Source organism: Belonocnema kinseyi, chromosome 2 (genome assembly GCF_010883055.1).
Source record: "Belonocnema kinseyi isolate 2016_QV_RU_SX_M_011 chromosome 2, B_treatae_v1, whole genome shotgun sequence".
NCBI lineage: Eukaryota > Metazoa > Arthropoda > Insecta > Hymenoptera > Cynipidae > Belonocnema > Belonocnema kinseyi.
In genome coordinates this window covers 35175401-35193467 of record NC_046658.1, presented here as the reverse complement: position 1 = coordinate 35193467, position 18067 = coordinate 35175401, and the positions used below count along the sequence as shown (strand labels likewise).

Here is an 18067-nt window from a genome sequence, read left to right as displayed (position 1 = left end):
CGACCTTGCTCGAAATGGTTATTGCAGTGCATGGCAGCTTCGAATCTGCTTGAGAAAATGACCGATTGACATAGTCGCAAACCGATTTAGTTTTAACTTTCTGAATCTGCAAATGACAGATACGCAATTCACAGAGACGTCTTTTGAATGGATTCTTTTATCCTGGGTACTTGAGCTATTATGGATGCGCTTGAAGTCACCTTGAGCAGAAGTTAATGACATTTTTTTTTAATTTTTAAGGCTGCAAAAAAAAAGTATTGCGATCACTCCGTGTGTTTCTAATAGAAAACTTAAAGTAGAATCCGAATTTCAACAGTTTAAAAGTTGATCTTGCTGTTTTTTTTTTGTTTTTTAAAAAGGAACCGAATAGGGACCCAATTGGGTCTTTACGGGTACTTTGTAGAGGCCATTCGGTTCCTTCGGTCCGCCAGGGAAGAAGGGAGTGTCTATTATCGCGAACTTGTTAAACCTGGTAGCATTTTAGATTGGGCTTGAACCCAACTTTAGCACTGTTTTTACTAGTTTAGAACAATAAGTGAATAAAAAAAATTAATATTTTTCCGAAACTAAGTGTTCAATGTAGAATTTTTATCGTATTCAGTGAAAACTCTGAAAAGACACATTTTCTGTTAAAACTGTTTTTGTCAAGAAAATAATTATTTTACTATATGATATAAGTTTCAACACACCATAAGCTAAAATGAACTTTAGTTAATGCACATAGCAAAATATTTGGTTCAAAATTTCCAAAAAATATTAATTATAGGCGATCAGAAATGAAATATGAATTCTAACCTAACTTTTAGGTTATCATGTTCTAGATAGTAAATATTCCATGTATAAATTAATCAAAATTTATTTTAAGTTCACTTTTATGTTTACTTTTATGTCAAGATAAGTTAATTGAAGCTTATAATTTGTTTAAGCATATAATATACTAAAATAATAATTTTTTTGACAAACAGTTTTAACATAAATCGTGTTTTTTCGTGGTATACGATGAAATTTACACATATGTAACACTTAGTTTCCAATAAATCTTAATTGTTTTAATCCACTTAGTAGTTTAAACTATACGAAATAATTAAAAAATGGTTGTTAGGTTCAAATGAAAATGCATCTTCATAATCCTGCCTGATTTGACCCCCCCCCCCCTCAGTTTTTGTCAAATGTCCATGTTTTGAGACCCCCTGCATCCGAAAAACAGGTTTTTACGAATGTGTCTGTCTGTCTGTGAATAAGATAACTTTTGAAAAAAGTAATTCATTATATTGTCCTTTGGTACACTCGTTTAGTGTCCTAAACTAAAGGTCAAGTTCGTTAGTCAGCCATTTTGGATAAAAATTTAAAAAATGGGCACATTTTGAATATTTTTGAGACCACTTTTTTAATATTCAAAAACTCTGTATGGTTATTCATAGTATTTAAAAAGTCGAACAATTTATCCTAATGACTTTTTTCGAAAAATCAAAAATTACCAGAGTTATAGCATTTTCAAAATCCGAAAAGAAAAACTAAAATGAAAATTTTAAGCCAAACAACGCATGATACGAAGAAAAGTCTGGAGAAGAAAAACGTTGCTTTTTGAAAGCCATACAAGATTATGATAACAACTTTTTCAAGTTGGTCGAAAAGTTGAACATTCCAAATTTGGTCTTACCAAAAATAATGAAGTCCAAAAATTCCATTTTTTGGTTTAACTATGCAAGATACGAAAAAAATGAAAAAGCTCAAATTGCGCGCCCTGGAAAGAACAACAAATTTATAATGGATCACTTTTCGACACAAGCTACGAAAGAAAATGAAACAAAACTTGTTTATCCAAAAAAGAGCTATAATTTTCGATAGGAAACGTAGTTCTTGCTTTAGTCATAAAAAATAACATTTAAAATAAAAATATTAAATTTTGTTGAAAAACCGACACAAGGTATGAACTAAAATTAACAGACAAAAGTTGTTCGCCTAAAAAGATCCATAAATTTATTATTAACGATTTTTCGATAGGACGAGTAAATTTTCGTCCTAAACTTGTATAATTATGAAAAAATTTTTTGTCACGTGACCCACTTGTCACATGGCCTTAATCGTAAAAAATAAAATTAAAAATAAAAAAATTAAATTGTTGGAAAAAGCACAGACAAGACATAGGATCCTATATAGGACCCTATATAGTATCCTGTATTAAACCTTATGGAGATGCGCAGTAGTTATTATTTAATCGTAAAAAACAAGATTAAAAATATTTAAAAATTATAAAAGCAATGAAATAAGAATTAGTATGATTAAATTTTTATGCATATTATGAATTGTAATGATATACATTTATTGAAATGATCCATGTTTCAGCGCAGCTTAAAATACAATTTAAAGCAAAATAAGAAACAAATATTAAAAAAATCATAATAAATACAATTTGCTCTTTATTTTGCAATTTTTTAATAAGCAATCCCAGGCAGAATTACATAAAAAATGAATTATAATGCGTATAAAAGTGTTGTGTATAATGTAGAAAAGTTGAAATGTTGGACAAAATCGAGTGCGAAGCACGAGATACGTGATGAGAATGTGTTCGTTCAAGCTGAAAGAACTTTAACAAAAGAGATTTAAAAATCACAAAATTACAGTTGTCGGTCCGTTGACCTTTGATTATAAAAGGTCTGTGCACGAATGCGGGAGAAATGCAAAGAACAAGTGCGGAGTGCGATTACCATCAGTCGCGTGCCGTAGGTGCGCTCAAACTCTCGAGCTAAGCTCTTTTAACGAAAGAGAATTCACAATCACAAAATTACAATGGTGGATGTTTTAAGTCTTAATTTTAAAAGGTTTGCACGGGAATGTGCGAAAATATAATGACTGAGCGCGAAGCGCGAGAACCAACAGTCGCGCGCCCTAGGCGCGCTCAAACTTCCCCAGTAACACCGCATATTCCCTTAATATTTCTACCATATTTCCTGCAATATTCGCAATATGACAGGAAATATGGTAGAAATATTGCTGGACTGTCTCTATGTCCTTTCTATAGAATATAAATTTGATAATTTTTCAAGTTTTTAACAAAAAGTATCCGTAGATCTAGCGGATACTCTTTGGTAAAAACTTGGAAAATTATCAACTTTATATTTCAGAAAAGGGACATAGAGACACTCCAGCAATATTTCTACCGTATTTCCTGTAGTATTGCGGATATTGCAGGAAACATGGTAGAAATATTGAGGGAATATGCGGTGTTACTAGGGTTGCGAGCGAAGCGAGCCTCGTTCCCAGCGTGGGATGAGAATGTCCCCGCGTTGTGGGCAGATTGTTTTATTGATATTTAAACTTTAAATATAGACCATTACTCTTAGAACAGTGTAAAGCGTAATTGCTGTAAGTTTTATTACATGTAACCCCTCAATTGCCCAAAATTAAAATATCTATATATATTCGGAAATTTTCTGTCATTTATGATAATTTTTCAGGAAAATATTCTAACTTACCATAAACTACACAAAACTCAATTTTAAACTCTTTTATAAATTTCCAGAAATTTATGCAATTTTTTTGTAATGTATGGTAATACTATAGGCAATTTACGATAACTTACCATAAATAGCCCAAAATTAATTTTTAAAATGTCTAAATTTACGAATATTGTAGTTTATTCATGGTTATTTTACAGTTTAATATGGTAACTAACCGGAAATTACCCAAAATTCAATTTTAAACATTTTTATCAATTTCCGGAAATGTATTAAATTGTTTGGTTATATTACAGATAATGTATGGAAGCTGAAGATAAATTACCTAAAATTAAATTTAAAAATTACTATTAATCTCCGGACATTTTTGGTAATTTGAACAATTATATATGGTAGCTTTACATAGATTGCGGTAAAATTCTATTATCTGCAATCAAAATTTCCTTACCATTTTTACGGTGAGTAGGCGTAAAATGCGAGCTCATAGATGTATATTTTTCATTATTCACCTTTGACGTCACTTTTTACCCCCCTAGGGAGTAAAAATGAAAGTTTAGCACCGCTTAATAGGCACCGAAAAGGGCTGAAATCATGCATGTGTCATAAAAACTATATTATCATTGTAGACTTCAGTTAAAGTATTATATCCTGTACGTTTTTCGTTTTAAATTCTATAGGCGAGATATTTTTTGATCATTATAGGGGCGTACAAATCTTCTTTAGTTAGAAACGATGGTTTTACTATTGCAGATATAAATTTTTTTAAAGCAATAATTTTATTACTTCTTTTTTTTCTCCTATAAGTAATTAAATTTATAATCTTAACGTTTTACAAAGTGAATGCAAGGAATAATTTACTTCTTAAAAATATCTTCTTTGTTATACTAAATTCCTTATTATAATATATACGCACGGTCGAGCCTGTTTTCATACTTGAATCATAAACTTTTAGCACCATCAAAGTATAAATACGATAAAAAGGGGTTTAAAAGTTTTCACATCATTTAGATAAAGTTGACATGAAAATCAAAGAAAGTTACGCGCGCGCGCGCGTGTATTTGTGTGTGTGTGTGGCTGAAAGTAAAAACGGGACATATGAAATTTGGGAGTAAAAATGGAACAAAAATTTTTCGGAGTAAAAAGGGAACAAACTAATCTTCCGAGTAAAGTCGGAACAAAATTTCTTCCGGGTAAAAATGCGACATACTGATTCTCCGAGTAAAACCGGAACAAACGAGCGCGCAGCTGGAGGGAGAGGATATACGCACAACTGTTAAGTGGGGATAGAGGCTCGAACCGTGCCCAGCTTTGGATTATCATTTGATCAAGACTCAAGAGTCCCAAATCAAAAACAATAACAAAAAGTAGAATACAATAGTTTACAAAAATAAATGATAACCTCTATTCTGATTACAAATTTAATTAATCTAATTATTACTTTTGATGGAAAAAATCGACATTTTTAATAACTGAAAATCAAAGTTTTTTGAAAATAAAAATTACAATTACTCAAAGCGAATTATGAACAAAACTGTGTAATTAAAGTGATATGCGTATCGTAGTTCAGCAAAGGATAAAAATGATGAACAATGTAAAAAAATGTTTTAAAAATCAATTTTGATGCCGGACAGTTTATTTGAACTTGCGTTAGAAAAAGTAGCACAGCATTATTTAATTTAGAAAAACCTCGAGCGGTACAGTTACTCCGTATCGTAAAAAGGAGCTGTCTAAAGATGCGAAAATACAATAATGTGTATTTTACAACAACTTGTATAAGCAAACGTCCGACGGAGCTCACTAAACCATAGATCCGAAATCTTTGCGAAATCATTTTTTGTTCAAAGCCATTGACGTCTTTGTCAAATTTTTTCTAATCTGCCTGAAATCTTTACGAAATATTTGAGATATCTGTAAAAAATATTTTTAAACTATCCGAAACCTTTGCGAAATTTTTGCAAAATCTTTAGAAAATCATTTTTTGTGAAATCATTGGGAAATCACTTATAGCTTTGTGAAATCTTTTAAATCTATCCGAAATCTTTGAAATATCTTTAAAATATTTGGTAATATTGTAAAAATAATTAAAATCTGTATAAAATCTTTGCACAATGTTAAAAATCTTTACCAAATCTTTGAAAAGTCATTGAAATCCTTTGAAAATATTTTCGAAGTACTTGATATATTTTTGAAATTGTTGAAATCTATGCGAAATCATTGAAGTCTTTGTGAAATCTTTCTGATATCTTTGAAAATCATTGAAATATTTTCAAACATTTGTGAGATTATTAAAATCTTTGCGAAATCATTGGGATATAATTTTTTTCATATTTAAAATAATGATTGTAACCTCTGTGAAATCTTTGCAAGACCGTTGAAATCTTGTTAATCTATCCGAAATCTTTTCGAGATATTTAAAATCTTGTGGAAATCATTAAAAGCCTTTGAAAATATTTTTGAATTATTTGTGAAATTTTTTTAATCTTTGTTAAATTATTGGCAATTAATTCATGCATTTACGAAATCTTTTAAATGTATCGAAAAGCTTTGTTAATTTTTTGCGAAATATTTGAAATATTTTGAAATATTTGAGAATATTTGTAAAAATGATTAAAATCTTTCTGTTATATTTGAATAATCATTCAAGTCTTTATGACATTTAGATATATCTGAAATCTTAGGGAGATTCTTTTAATCTTTGGGAAATCATTCTAATATTTGCGAAATCTTTCTGAAATCTTTAAGAAATATTTGAAATGTTCAAAAAATACTTTTGAAATTATTGAATTCTTTGTAAAATCTTTCAAATCTATGCAAAATCTTGGCGAATTATTTGAAAAGTTTGATATCTATGGAAAATCATTGAAATATTTCTGTAATCTTTGGAAATCTTTAGAATTTTGGAAATACTTCTGAAATATTTATTAATATTTGTAAAATTATTGTAATCTTTGGGAAATCACTGATTTCATTGTAAAATCTTTTAAACCTATCCAAAATGTTTGCGAAATATTTATAATAGACATGTTTGCACAATATTTGTAATATTTTTGAAATAATTCTGCAATTATTAAAATCGTAGCGAGATTATTTAAAATTTTGCACAATATTTGAAATATATCAGAAATTTTTCTGAAATAATTGAAGTCTTCGTGAAATTTTTGGGAAGCCAATGAAGCCTTTGTAAAATCTTTTAAACCTATCCAAAATATTTCCAAATTTTGTGAAATCTTTGAAATCTTTAAGAAATCATTAGAATCTTAGTGAAATCTTTTTGAAATCCTTACAAATCTTTGCGAAATATTTGGTAACATTTGTGAAATTATTGAAATCATTGTGAAATCTTTGACAATATGAATTTTATACCTGTATTTATGATTATTTATTATTTGCTATTTATTGTTTATTCATTATTATTTAAGTAAAATATTTAACTAGAACCAACCCCCTTGTATTGTGCCCGGAAACTGATTGATATGAGTGTCTCACTGATTTACAGTGAAATTCCACTAATTCGAATTACGAGACAAGGTTCTAGTCACATTCACGGCGAAGTATTTAAAACTAATTTTTAGTTTACTTAAAAATTATTATTTGTTTTAAACACTTTTCCCCCTGTCAATCCTAAAGATGCATTATTTTTCGAATAAATGATACCGTTCATGAAGATGAACAGTAAAATCTGTAATTTAACACATTTTTTAATTGTTGAAACAAACTCATTGTGTGCTTGTCGCCTACACGGAATAATTTTTACGTGTCCTTTTGACCGGTTTTAGATAAAGAAATATTCGAAGACAAAAATAACGAAATAATATGATGATCGGAAATTATGAAATAAAAAATCTATGATTTAGGGAGCTCGGTCGTACGTTTGCTTATACGAGTTGTGGCAAAATACACATTATTGTATTTTCGCATCTTTAGACAGCTCCTTTTTATGATACGGAGTAACTTTACCGCTCGAGGTTTTTCTAAATTAAACACTGCTGTGCTACTTTTTCTAACGCAAGTTCAAAAAGACTGTCAGGCATCAAAATTGATTTATAAAAAATTTTTTTACATTGCTCATCATTTTTATCCTTTGCTGAACTACGCTACGCATATTTCTTTATCATTACACAGTTTTGTTCATATTTCGCTTTGAGTAATTGTAATTTATATTTCCAAAAAACTTTGATTTTCAGTTAGTAAAAATGTAGATTTTTTCCATCAAAAGTAATAATTAGATTAATGAAATTTGTAATCAGAATAGCGGTTATCATTTATTTTTGTAAACTATTGTATTTTGCTTTTTTGTTATTGTTTTGATTTGGAACTCTTGAGTCTTGATCAAATGATAATCCAAAGCTGGGCACATTTCGAGCCTCTATCCCCACCTAACAGTTGTGCGTACATCCCCTCCCTCCAGCCACGCGCTCGTTTGTTCCGTTTTTACTCGGAGAATCAGTATGTAGCATTTTTACCCGGAAGAAATTTTGTTCCGTTTTTACTCGGAAGATTTGTTTGTTCCCTTTTTACCCCGAAAAATGTATGTTCCGTTTTTACTCCCAAATTTTATATGTCCCGTTTTTACTTTCATCCGCTCATATATAACAATTTATTTACAGATTACATACTCTAATCTTACACGAGCAAATTCGAGTCCCGAAGTAAAAGTTTTGGAAAGTGTACACTTTCTTCAATCCACTTTGCAACACTTAGTAATCGACGTTCCTGAAGAATCGGAGACATTAATTGTAAAGAGAGTGGCAGGCCTTTTTTAGAGAGACTAATGGGCACATTCACAGCAGGTAAACCAGCCATATTAGCTGGTTGAGTAAAATAGTCCTGTACTGAACACTGCGTCTGATTGTCCGCTTTTATAAAATCCCGATACAGCTGCGCATCCGAAAGAGTGGTAGGCGTCAATAAAATATCAATTCCAGCATCCCAAACAGCCTCGAAATCCTGCGCTATCAATCTCCTCACTTTCATCGCCTTGACAAAATAATTTTCATAATTTTCTGAAAGCAAAAAATAGTTCCCTGCCAGAATCCTACTTCTAACAACATCATTGAATCCCATGCCTCTTGTGTTAGCAAACAACTCTTCCGTGGAAAAAGTTTCGTCTGCTCTAAATCCAAATTCAATTCCATCGTATCGTGCCATATTGCTCGCGACTTCGCACTGATTCAAAACAGAGTAACAGACGATTGACAATTCTGTATGGGGAAGAGAAACTGGAATGATTTTGGCACCACCTTCCTCTAAGATCCGCGCTACATTTTGCCAACAGACGTCTACCTCGTTGCTGAGTTCTGACAAACGGTACTCTTTTGGAATTCCGACTCTTAATCCAGTTACCTCAATTCTGTCAGGTAAAGAAATTGGAGAATAGTCTTCCTTCAAGGTTGTAGAGTCTGAAGAATCTGGACCTGCTATCGCGTTTAATATTAACAAAGCATCGTCGACTCTTCTTGTGATTATACCGGGAACATCCATGGAATTTACTAAGGGAATCAACCCATTGCGAGAAACTAATCCATATGTAGGCTTTAAACCAATTAATCCGCAATAAGAAGCTGGGTTTCGAGTCGAACCACCAGTGTCGGATCCCAAAGCTGCGTAACAAGTTCCACTGGCAACTGCTACGGCTGAGCCTCCACTGCTACCTCCTGAAATTTTTAAAAAATATTCCCACAAGTTTACAACAATAACATATTTTCAGAAAAGAATTTTGTTTTATAAGGATTGTGAGATTTAAAAATGCATACGACATTATTGTTAATCAGCAAATTACTGTTGCGATTTATCACACAGAACATTTTAATAGATTCCCACTGGCGTTTTAGTGCACAAGTGTGATTCTATAATTTTGAAGTTATAAAATAATGTTCCTCAAATAGTACGAAATTCCCTTTTTGAGAAAATTTTCAAAAATTCCCAAATTCGCATACCATCAGATGACCTTAATATCTGTATAGGTTTAGTTTCTATTTCCCTGAGATGCTTTTACACTTTTAGTTTGAAATCTTCAATTTGTGACATTTTTTAAATTTTAAAACATTTTTTCACTTTTTAACCTGATTTATTTTTTATTTTAAGGCCATATCATAATCATATTTTTACACAGTTTTCTTATCTATGAAAGCAAAATATGTCTGAAAATAATTTTCAGCATATTTGAGCAAAACCAGACTTTTTTGCTTGCAACACTTTTTCCGTCGAACGAGCAATTTTCAAATTAGAGCGTTATGAAAAATTATTTTTTAAAACAAAATTGGACAAAAAATATTCCTAGAAAAAATTTGAATCCTATACCTTTTTTTATTTCGGGGTCGTTCACATATTACGTGACGCGCCAGGGGGGGGGGGGCGATTTGTTACGAAGTGTTACATGGGAGGAGGGAACATCAACTGCGTTACGTAACGTCGATTTTATGCGATAATCGATTCAAATTTAGCATTGGTATCAAAACATAAATTATAAATAAAATTACGTGATATAATATATGAAATATTTAAATTCGACCATATGATTTTTTAACCCACACATTTGCCAAAAAGTAGCTCTTGCAAAAATTATTATGGCAAACGAAATTTTACTCAATTTATAAATAGGCGTGCGCTAAAATTATAATCATATGATTTTTTTTTTAATATTAACAAATAATAAAATAATAATAGACTATAGTTCAAACATTACGACAATACGTTTTCAAGAGTTTATTATGAAAGCTATTTATATTTCACATCATACGTCCTTTTTATTTGCGTGGGTTAATATGCGTCCTTCTGTAGAAAACCAGGTTCCTAACCTTACTTTCTTCTGGATTTCATTTCGCTTTAATATATCAAAAAACTGCTCATAGGCGATTTAATTACATGTAAACATAATTTTCAGACCCACTATATTTGAATTATATTGTGATAGTTATAAATATTAGTAATAACTTCGCATATTCTTGAATTTAAATTCGGTTTTCATTTGTCGCGTCTACAATTTATGATCCACATTGACAGTCTTTCTCTTCGCCCTAATGGAAAACGGTAAAGTTTAAATTTATCCTCGCTTCTATGTTTACAAAACGGAGCACTGCAGCAGACCGTTTTTCTCATATTCTGAACTTAATTTTAATTAAACTATACGATATGATTATCGCATTGTTTCCCGCGAACTGTTCAGGAACCAGAATGGCGGTTGCATATTCCTGTCTAATATAGTACTATAATAGTAATATAATAATATTGTGAGAGAGAAACAAACGACTGCGGTTGATTTACCTTAGAGTTCCTCAAGGGAGAGTTGTGTCACCACTTACTCCGCTTCTGATTGGTGCCGCGAAAGCGGAATCGGATGTTTTGAAATTGGCGTGACTTTCAAGTCAAATTTAATGTTCAGGCACTAATAGAATAGTAAATAAATATAATAAAAATAATTATGTAGGCGTAATAATAAATGATGTTTGAAAAGTAAAAAATCATATTCATGCACATTTTAAAAAAATACTATTATTTAAGACTGTTTGATAAAGGCTGTAACATGTAATAGATAGTAAGTAGAATAACAATAATGATTATTTAGATTTGTTCATTTAAGATTATTAAAATGTAAAAAATAATATTTTTAATGACATGGATTTTTACAATGTTAATTAATTAATGGGCTAGATCAAATTTTATACTAAAATTTTCAATTTTTACGAAAAGAAAATTAAAATTAGACAAAACATGGGGAAAATTTTCTAATTGTATTGTTTGTGAAGTAAAGTAAAGAAATTGAATTTTGAGATTATGGCTTTTTCTTCAACACCTTTTGATTAAATTATTTCGAATAAAAATAAATGTAATTCAATCATAGAGAAGACCAACATAAAGATCACATTAATGTAATATTTTTCAAAACAGAGTTGAGAAATCAGAAATAAAAGAAGTATTTTTTTGAGGTTAGAAAACCCTTTGTTTACAACAGGTGTGTGTAATGTTTTTTTAGTCCTGGAAACTTTTTTTCAAATAAGTCTTCATTTCAGAACAATAGGTAAAACGTCAGAGAGGATTTATGATACAACTAAAATGTAAATTACATGTATAAAGTAGAAAAGTTTTTACTGCTGATTTGTTTGGAATTATATTTCAATTCAAATTTGTTTAATTATACAATAAATATCACAGAGAATTAATGCTGAATGCGATCGTTTATCTGAAATTACATTTCAAATTTATAAGTTATACTATAAAAGTAATAATGGAAGACAAATTGCAGTTAAGAAAGAAGATAGTTCATTTTTCTTTCAAGTTTAGAACTCTAAGAACCTAAATTCTTATTGGTAAGTTATATGCATAGCCATGCTTTTGCTATCATATTTCTTTTCAATGCATTTTTTCTTTGATTTAGTTCGATTACAAATTCTTAGACGAAAGAGCAATTTTGTACAACCGGGTGCAATGATCTGTATATTTAATCTATTTCCTGGAAAGTATCAAACGTAGCTTAGTTTGATCTGTATATTTAATCTATTTCCTGGAAAGTATCAAACGTAGCTTAGTTGACCCAGAAAAAACAAATTTTCTTTATATTCTTCATTAAAAAAACATATTTTAAAACGATCACTATACGCGAAAATATATAATGACTTATAACCTCTTCTTAAGAATACTTAAAATGTTTCGCGCTTCGTTACGTATTTCCGATTCCGGTTTCGCGGCGGCTAGTGGAGGGGGTAACGTGACACAACTCTCCCTAGAGGAACTCTAATTTACCTTTTGTGTATGATTATGTTGTTGCTGTTATCGTTTTTTGCCCAGACTAATATAAAAATGTGTGATATTGGAAAACTTTATCGCGAACTGTACAGCATTTTTTTTTGTAAATATCCACGGCGTTTTTGTAATTGTACAAAAACCTGTAAAATAACTGCGTTCAAAATAGTGAACTTCTAACTGTAAAAAGTAAAAACACCACATTAAATGTAGTGCATTTTGTATGTACAACATTTTGGGAATTTACGTCTATGAAAATAGGAAATAATTTCACTCAAATTATTTCCTACTTTTAGAAAGGTACTTTTCCAAAATTTTGTAAAAGCACTACATTTAATGTGGTGTTTTTACTTTTTACAGTTGGAAGTTCACTATTTTGAACGCAGTTATATTACAGGTTTTGGTACAATTACAAAAATGCAGTGTATATTTACAAAAATTTCTTTTGGCAGTGCAGACAGTGTTCAAATTTAAAGTTTTCGAGTGACAGTTTTTGCAAATATGTCATTCGAAAAAAGTGTTAAAATCAATAAAGTCTGGTTTTGCTCAAAGATGAACAAAATGATTTCAGAAAACATTATTTTGTTCAAATAGCGAAATTGCTTAAGCAAAAAACAATCACGCTCTCAAAAAAATACTCGAGAGATTCGTATTCAGGGAGAATTTTTAATATTTAAAAACACAATGACGGGTTGACTACTTCGAATAGCGTTGAATGCCTTAATTTTCTTTTAAAGCTCGAATATTTTTAATTTTAATGTCCAGGGTACTACGTTGAAACTTGGGGAAAAAATAACATTTTTTAAATAGATGTTGGTGTGAATTTGTATAATAAGATTATAAAAAATATACTACATTTACCTGCAATATACCAATTATCACCACTAGATGACGATCCCTTTCTTTTTCCCATTTCTCTCTCCTCAAAACAATAATAATCCATGAATTCAGAACCCCAAAGATTCTTCGTCGGTCCAAAAAACGAGTCAACTGTTCCAGATCCCATGGCAAACTGATCAAGATTCGTTTTTCCAGTCAAAATCGCTCCAGATTTTTTTAAACGACTGCACACAGTAGCATCATAACCCGGCACGAAATTTGCAAGCATCAAGGAGCCACATGTTGTCGGGTGACCTTCTGTGCAAAAATTGTCTTTTATCGCGATTGTTATCCCTTGTAAATCACCCAAAGTGGCTTTATTTTCCACCTTTTCATCCTTCTCTTCGGATTCTTGATCAACTAATTTTGAGGTTATACTGATGTAAGCGTTTAGGGGTTTAATAGTATCTATCAACTTTCGCGAAGCTTTTAAAATTTCAGACGAACGTATTTCACCTGAATTTATCTTCTTACTCACTTCCTTAATCGAAGAAAATAGTATTTTATTCATATTTTCTCCAGTTTTACTCCCTAACCCCTAAATCTAAAATTTATACAATTAAGAAATGAGCAAGACTGCGACAATTAACAACTAATAAAACAATAACTACTTATTAAACACAACTGCAGATACTTATACAATATTGCACAACATAAATAAATTTTGAAACGACCAAGCAAAAATTGATGATTGGTATCCACCATATTTACATGATCCGCATGTTTACTTTTTTTCCACGAAAGTAAGCATGCGGAATTTTAAATCGTCTGCAAGAAAGTTCTGATTTTTGCTACGGTCGCGGGTGGCGTTGGCATCGCCAAACAGCTGTCTTCATTAATATGGCGCCGATTAGCGAAGACTGACAAGTGACAATTCAGGTCTGTCGTTTATTCCAACGTCAACTTAAGTGATATTTTGGTGTGATATTTAAAAAACAAGTCAAAAATTCACTAAACTTCGTACTTTCCATAAAATGCTTCAGCTACAAAGGTTTCTCGCACAGTCAACATTTTTTTTAATGAGATTCCTTAAGACTTGACATAATTAAAATTTGATGATCAAAGCAAAAGGCAGTCAACGAATTGTTATTATGATGAAGGACATAGCTTAGGTGTTTATTATTGCATTTTAGTAGAAGCAGTAGCACTTTGAACAAATCTAAAGTGCTCAATAATTAAATGACATGGTATCCTGCGACGAAACTAAACTTGAGCTTGTGCCAGTAAAAGGAAAGGGCGGAGGAAAGGAAGAATCAGTTGTTTTTGTCGAACAGTTTGTGAAAGAAGTGTGTGATTTTAGTTCTCAGTATGGAAGTAACATTAGTATTTCGTATACTGCGTACAACATCGCTGGAAATCCAAGCAAATTTCCGGATTATGGAGATTTCCCGCAAGCTTTCGTGATGGTGAGTTTTTGTGTTATAGAAAGAAGTTCGATTCTATTAGTAGGAAAATTGATTTTTCAAGTTCTCAAGAGCCTTTTTTCAGGCATTGTCTATGATTACGGAATTTTCCCCAACTCTAGTCCTGGACGAGCTGGAAAAGGGATGAAACTTAAGAAAAATTCTATAACCATAGACAGTGCGTTTTTTTAAATCTTCACAGCACTTTTAATATACTGTCTTAACGAAATGTTCTATCAATCTACAAATGTTCGTCCTACACGTTTTAAATGTTCCACTAACTTCGAATTTTCATCGATCAATTTTTTTAAATAAATACTTTTGACTTGTCTGTAATAACTCTGATTTTCTGCAACAATTTTTGAAAATTAATTTGACTAGAAAAATATATAAGTGTGGAAAAGAAGGAATCACAGAGAAATCAACATTGTTTCTTGATAATTATGAAAGAAGACGAATAGCAATAAGCAACTGTTAATTTCTTCACTAAAAAATGCCCCAAAATAAATACAAATGATTTTTCTTTCCAGTTAGAGAAGTTAGTAACGCATGTATTTTAGATAATTCCTACTTATATTAAAGATTAACAATATTATGAAATTGTATGCTGATTATTAAAAAAACTATCGTTTTTTCAGAAGATATACTTTTCAAAATTTATCTTCAAAGAAAAAATGCTATCTATGCATTATGCTTTAATTTATTCATGTATAAGTAGTTCAGAAAAAAATTAAGTCTGCTATGAAAATTGAACGATTGAGAATTATATAATGTTTGCAGTTTAAACTACTTTACATTAAATTAGTACCTTCCATTCGTAGAGAACCTATGGGAAATGGTGGGATGAAGCTCGATCAAGATTGATTGATTACATGCCACAGAACAACGAATCACCAGTTAGCCATGATTACATAGGTAAATATTATATTAATATAGAATACTCGTAATAATAAGAAAAAGCCTTACATTCAAATATATTATGATTATATTATTATCTGCGGATACCTACGAACATCTGGAAGGAACGCAGTAAATGATTATTATGGAATAAAAAGCTCAGTTTTTATTAAGTAAAATTTAATTAATTTAAAGTATTTGTTTTTCATTTACAGGCATTATATTTTATGAATTTGAGAATGCGAAAGCAATTTAAGATTTAGTATCTCAATCCAAAACCTTCCAAATGTTTGCACTTAAACTTTTTAACGCTTTCAATAATAAATAGTTTGAAATCTGTCTCATTTTCGTTGTGAGGTGTTTTTAATTTTGATATTCAATTCTCTCAAAAGTTTAACACCTTTAAGGGCATATGATACTTAGAAAATTATCGATTTTACCAGTATTAGGTTCTCCCGTCTTTTTTCCGACAATAATAAAGATTTTGTCTTTGAAATTTGGTGAGTAGTAGCGAACATGCTAACGGACGTCCCCGAACTCTTATTTTATGGAAAAATTGGAAACAAATCTATTTTGCTCAGTTTGATTAATGTGTGTATATTGTGAGGTTATGTGTATTACAATTCTCCCTGGATTCACTTCCAAACTACACAATAGTTTTGACCGAAAACTTGGTACAAGCAAAAAAACATAGTAACTAATGTCCCGGAACTAACGTTGTTTGTAAACATTTAAAAAAAGTTTATTTCCTAAATGATTTTTAAATGGCTACCAGCAGCATCGGTACCAGAGAAACCTAAAATATTGGAATGGCAGAGAGCTGAAAACGGATCCTAACTTCAAAATAGTGCACATGCATGAAATTTTTATACAAAGACCGCTGAAGGTACTCCCTTCTAGAAATAATCAATTGAGATCGATAAGAAACAATATAACTAATATCTCAATCGTTCCGAATCGTATTTCTTAATTGTGCCAAAACGATTGGCAACGATTGAGCATTTTGCATTTTCAATTGTTCCCAATCGGATACTTGGAATTTGCCACGTAATGGCAGCACTTTCGTCCGACGGGAATTATTTAGGCTTTTTTTTTAGTTTTTCAGAATTAAAGTATTATTTTATTATTTAAAAATGTCAAGCTGTGATTAATTGAATAAAATTAAACAATTAAAAATTAATATTAGAGATCAAATATATTTTTTTTTTCATCAAGAGTTTTCAATTTTTAATTATTCTGAATTATTAACACATAAATGTATCTTATAATAGAAAAAGTTTTTATTAATTCAACTTTCTAAATTGTTAGTTTATTGAAATATAAGTTCTCAAAATGATGGACAAAATTCATTCTAAATTGAACAGTGAATTTACTTTGATGTCGGTGATATTATATTCGGTAATCGTTAGATTATGTTTTCCCCCATTACCACTAATGATTGACGTAAACCCAAATTTTTATATTATTCGCAAGGTAGCCATTAAAATCGAAGATAAAATCTGGAATAATTTCCTGGTTACAAATTTTTTAAACTAGTCAATAAAATTCGAAGTTTAAGTTCTTGAAGCTGAAAATTTTGTTATTTAAAGTATTTAGGACTAAATTGCAAATTAAACCAATGGAAGTAGAAGTTTCTGATCACTAAGAGTTCTAAATATTTAATTAAAACATTTTAAACAGCGATTTCGAGTGCCAACGTTCATTAATATATGAAAAAGTCACAAGCTTCTATAAACTTTTTTATAAATAAAGCATTTAAGATTGTAAAATATAGATTCAGAAGCCTTTAACTTTGTTTAATTTAAAATTATGCCATGTGAAATTTAAGTATGAAAAATATACATTTTCAATCTTGTTTCGATTTGATTTGAATGAGCAAAAAAGCAGTCTTAAAAAATAGCATTTTAAAATTCGGGTTTCTAAACTGCTTACATTTAAACTTAATAATTTATTAATGTTAGCATTTCAAACTCAAAGTTTAAAACAATTCGTAAATTAAAAATTAAACCCTTATTCTTTGATATGTTAAAATGCCGAAAAACGTCCATACGGTTACATAATAATAATTATTATGAAAAAAAAAAAACAAAAAAAAAACACATTTCTGTGGCGAAATGTTGTCACAGGCTTATACTGCCCAATATGTGAAAGGCATTTTTGGTTAGAGTTGGATTTTTATTTGATCATTTTGCACGGGGCTCTCCCGGTCTCTCTCTCTCTCAGTCGCAGACGCATTTTTATAATGCAATCAAGTGATCTGATGAGAGCAGTCTGCCGAGACATATTGGACAAAGCCTGGTTTTTACCCCATCATTGACGGACTGGGTTGCAGTCAAGTACACGATGGGGGAACCTACAGCTTAAGGTGGGTTCCGAACCACCAGAACCTCGGTAAAGGTACATTGAAAAATTTCCAGAGGTACCGGCTCAGGGATCGAACCCCGGACCTCTGAGGTGAAGTCCAAGTGTCTAACCAACTTACACCATTAAGCCATTTCCCTTTCGGGGTAGGCGTGACTCACTCGGTAGGGGAAAGGAGTAGTATGTGGAAGAGATAGAGATTTTTAGATTGATCCAGAATTCTCGTGGTATTTAAGTAAATAACACGTTCGTTCCGCAGCACTGCTCCGACCCAGGTTGCTGATCAATCTCTCTAGCAATCACCCCAAGCGAAGAACCTCACGAAGTCGT

The 18067-nt window shown here is 30.9% G+C and overlaps 2 protein-coding genes across 4 annotated transcripts in view; one reads left to right on the top strand and one right to left on the bottom strand.

Annotated features, from left to right (window-relative positions):
* Nucleotides 1-7933: 7933 nt before the first annotated feature.
* LOC117182677 (glutamyl-tRNA(Gln) amidotransferase subunit A, mitochondrial) lies at nucleotides 7934-13793 on the bottom strand. Of its 2 annotated transcripts, XM_033375784.1 has the most exons (3): nucleotides 13405-13507; nucleotides 13059-13334; nucleotides 7934-9112 (listed from the first exon to the last, which is right to left on the bottom strand). In XM_033375784.1, exons 2-3 carry the CDS (start codon nucleotides 13303-13305, stop codon nucleotides 8082-8084), a joined length of 1278 nt encoding a protein of 425 aa, XP_033231675.1. In that variant the 5' UTR covers nucleotides 13306-13334; nucleotides 13405-13507; the 3' UTR covers nucleotides 7934-8081. The 2 variants fall into 2 exon arrangements, with proteins under 2 accessions (XP_033231675.1, XP_033231674.1); XM_033375783.1 differs by having other exon boundaries at nucleotides 13059-13793.
* A 141-nt stretch (nucleotides 13794-13934) lies between these two features.
* The window catches only part of LOC117182676 (F-box/LRR-repeat protein 4), a 19149-nt gene continuing 15016 nt past the window's right edge, over nucleotides 13935-18067 (top strand). For both annotated transcript variants that reach the window (XM_033375782.1, XM_033375781.1), the window contains exons 1-2: nucleotides 13935-14482; nucleotides 15301-15394. In XM_033375782.1, the coding sequence (XP_033231673.1) occupies nucleotides 14261-14482; nucleotides 15301-15394 (316 nt within the window). In that variant the 5' untranslated portion in view covers nucleotides 13935-14260. The remainder of the gene's footprint in view (nucleotides 14483-15300; nucleotides 15395-18067) is intronic.

Bases quoted from the DNA above. Each gene is read 5' to 3' on its own strand.
- LOC117182677 (XM_033375783.1), bottom strand. From the start codon at position 13,587: ATGAATAAAATACTATTTTCTTCGATTAAGGAAGTGAGTAAGAAGATA. The intron at 9,113-13,058 runs GTAAATGTAGTA...TAAAAATTTCAG, and splicing joins TGATAATTGGTATATTGCAG to GAGGTAGCAGTGGAGGCTCA.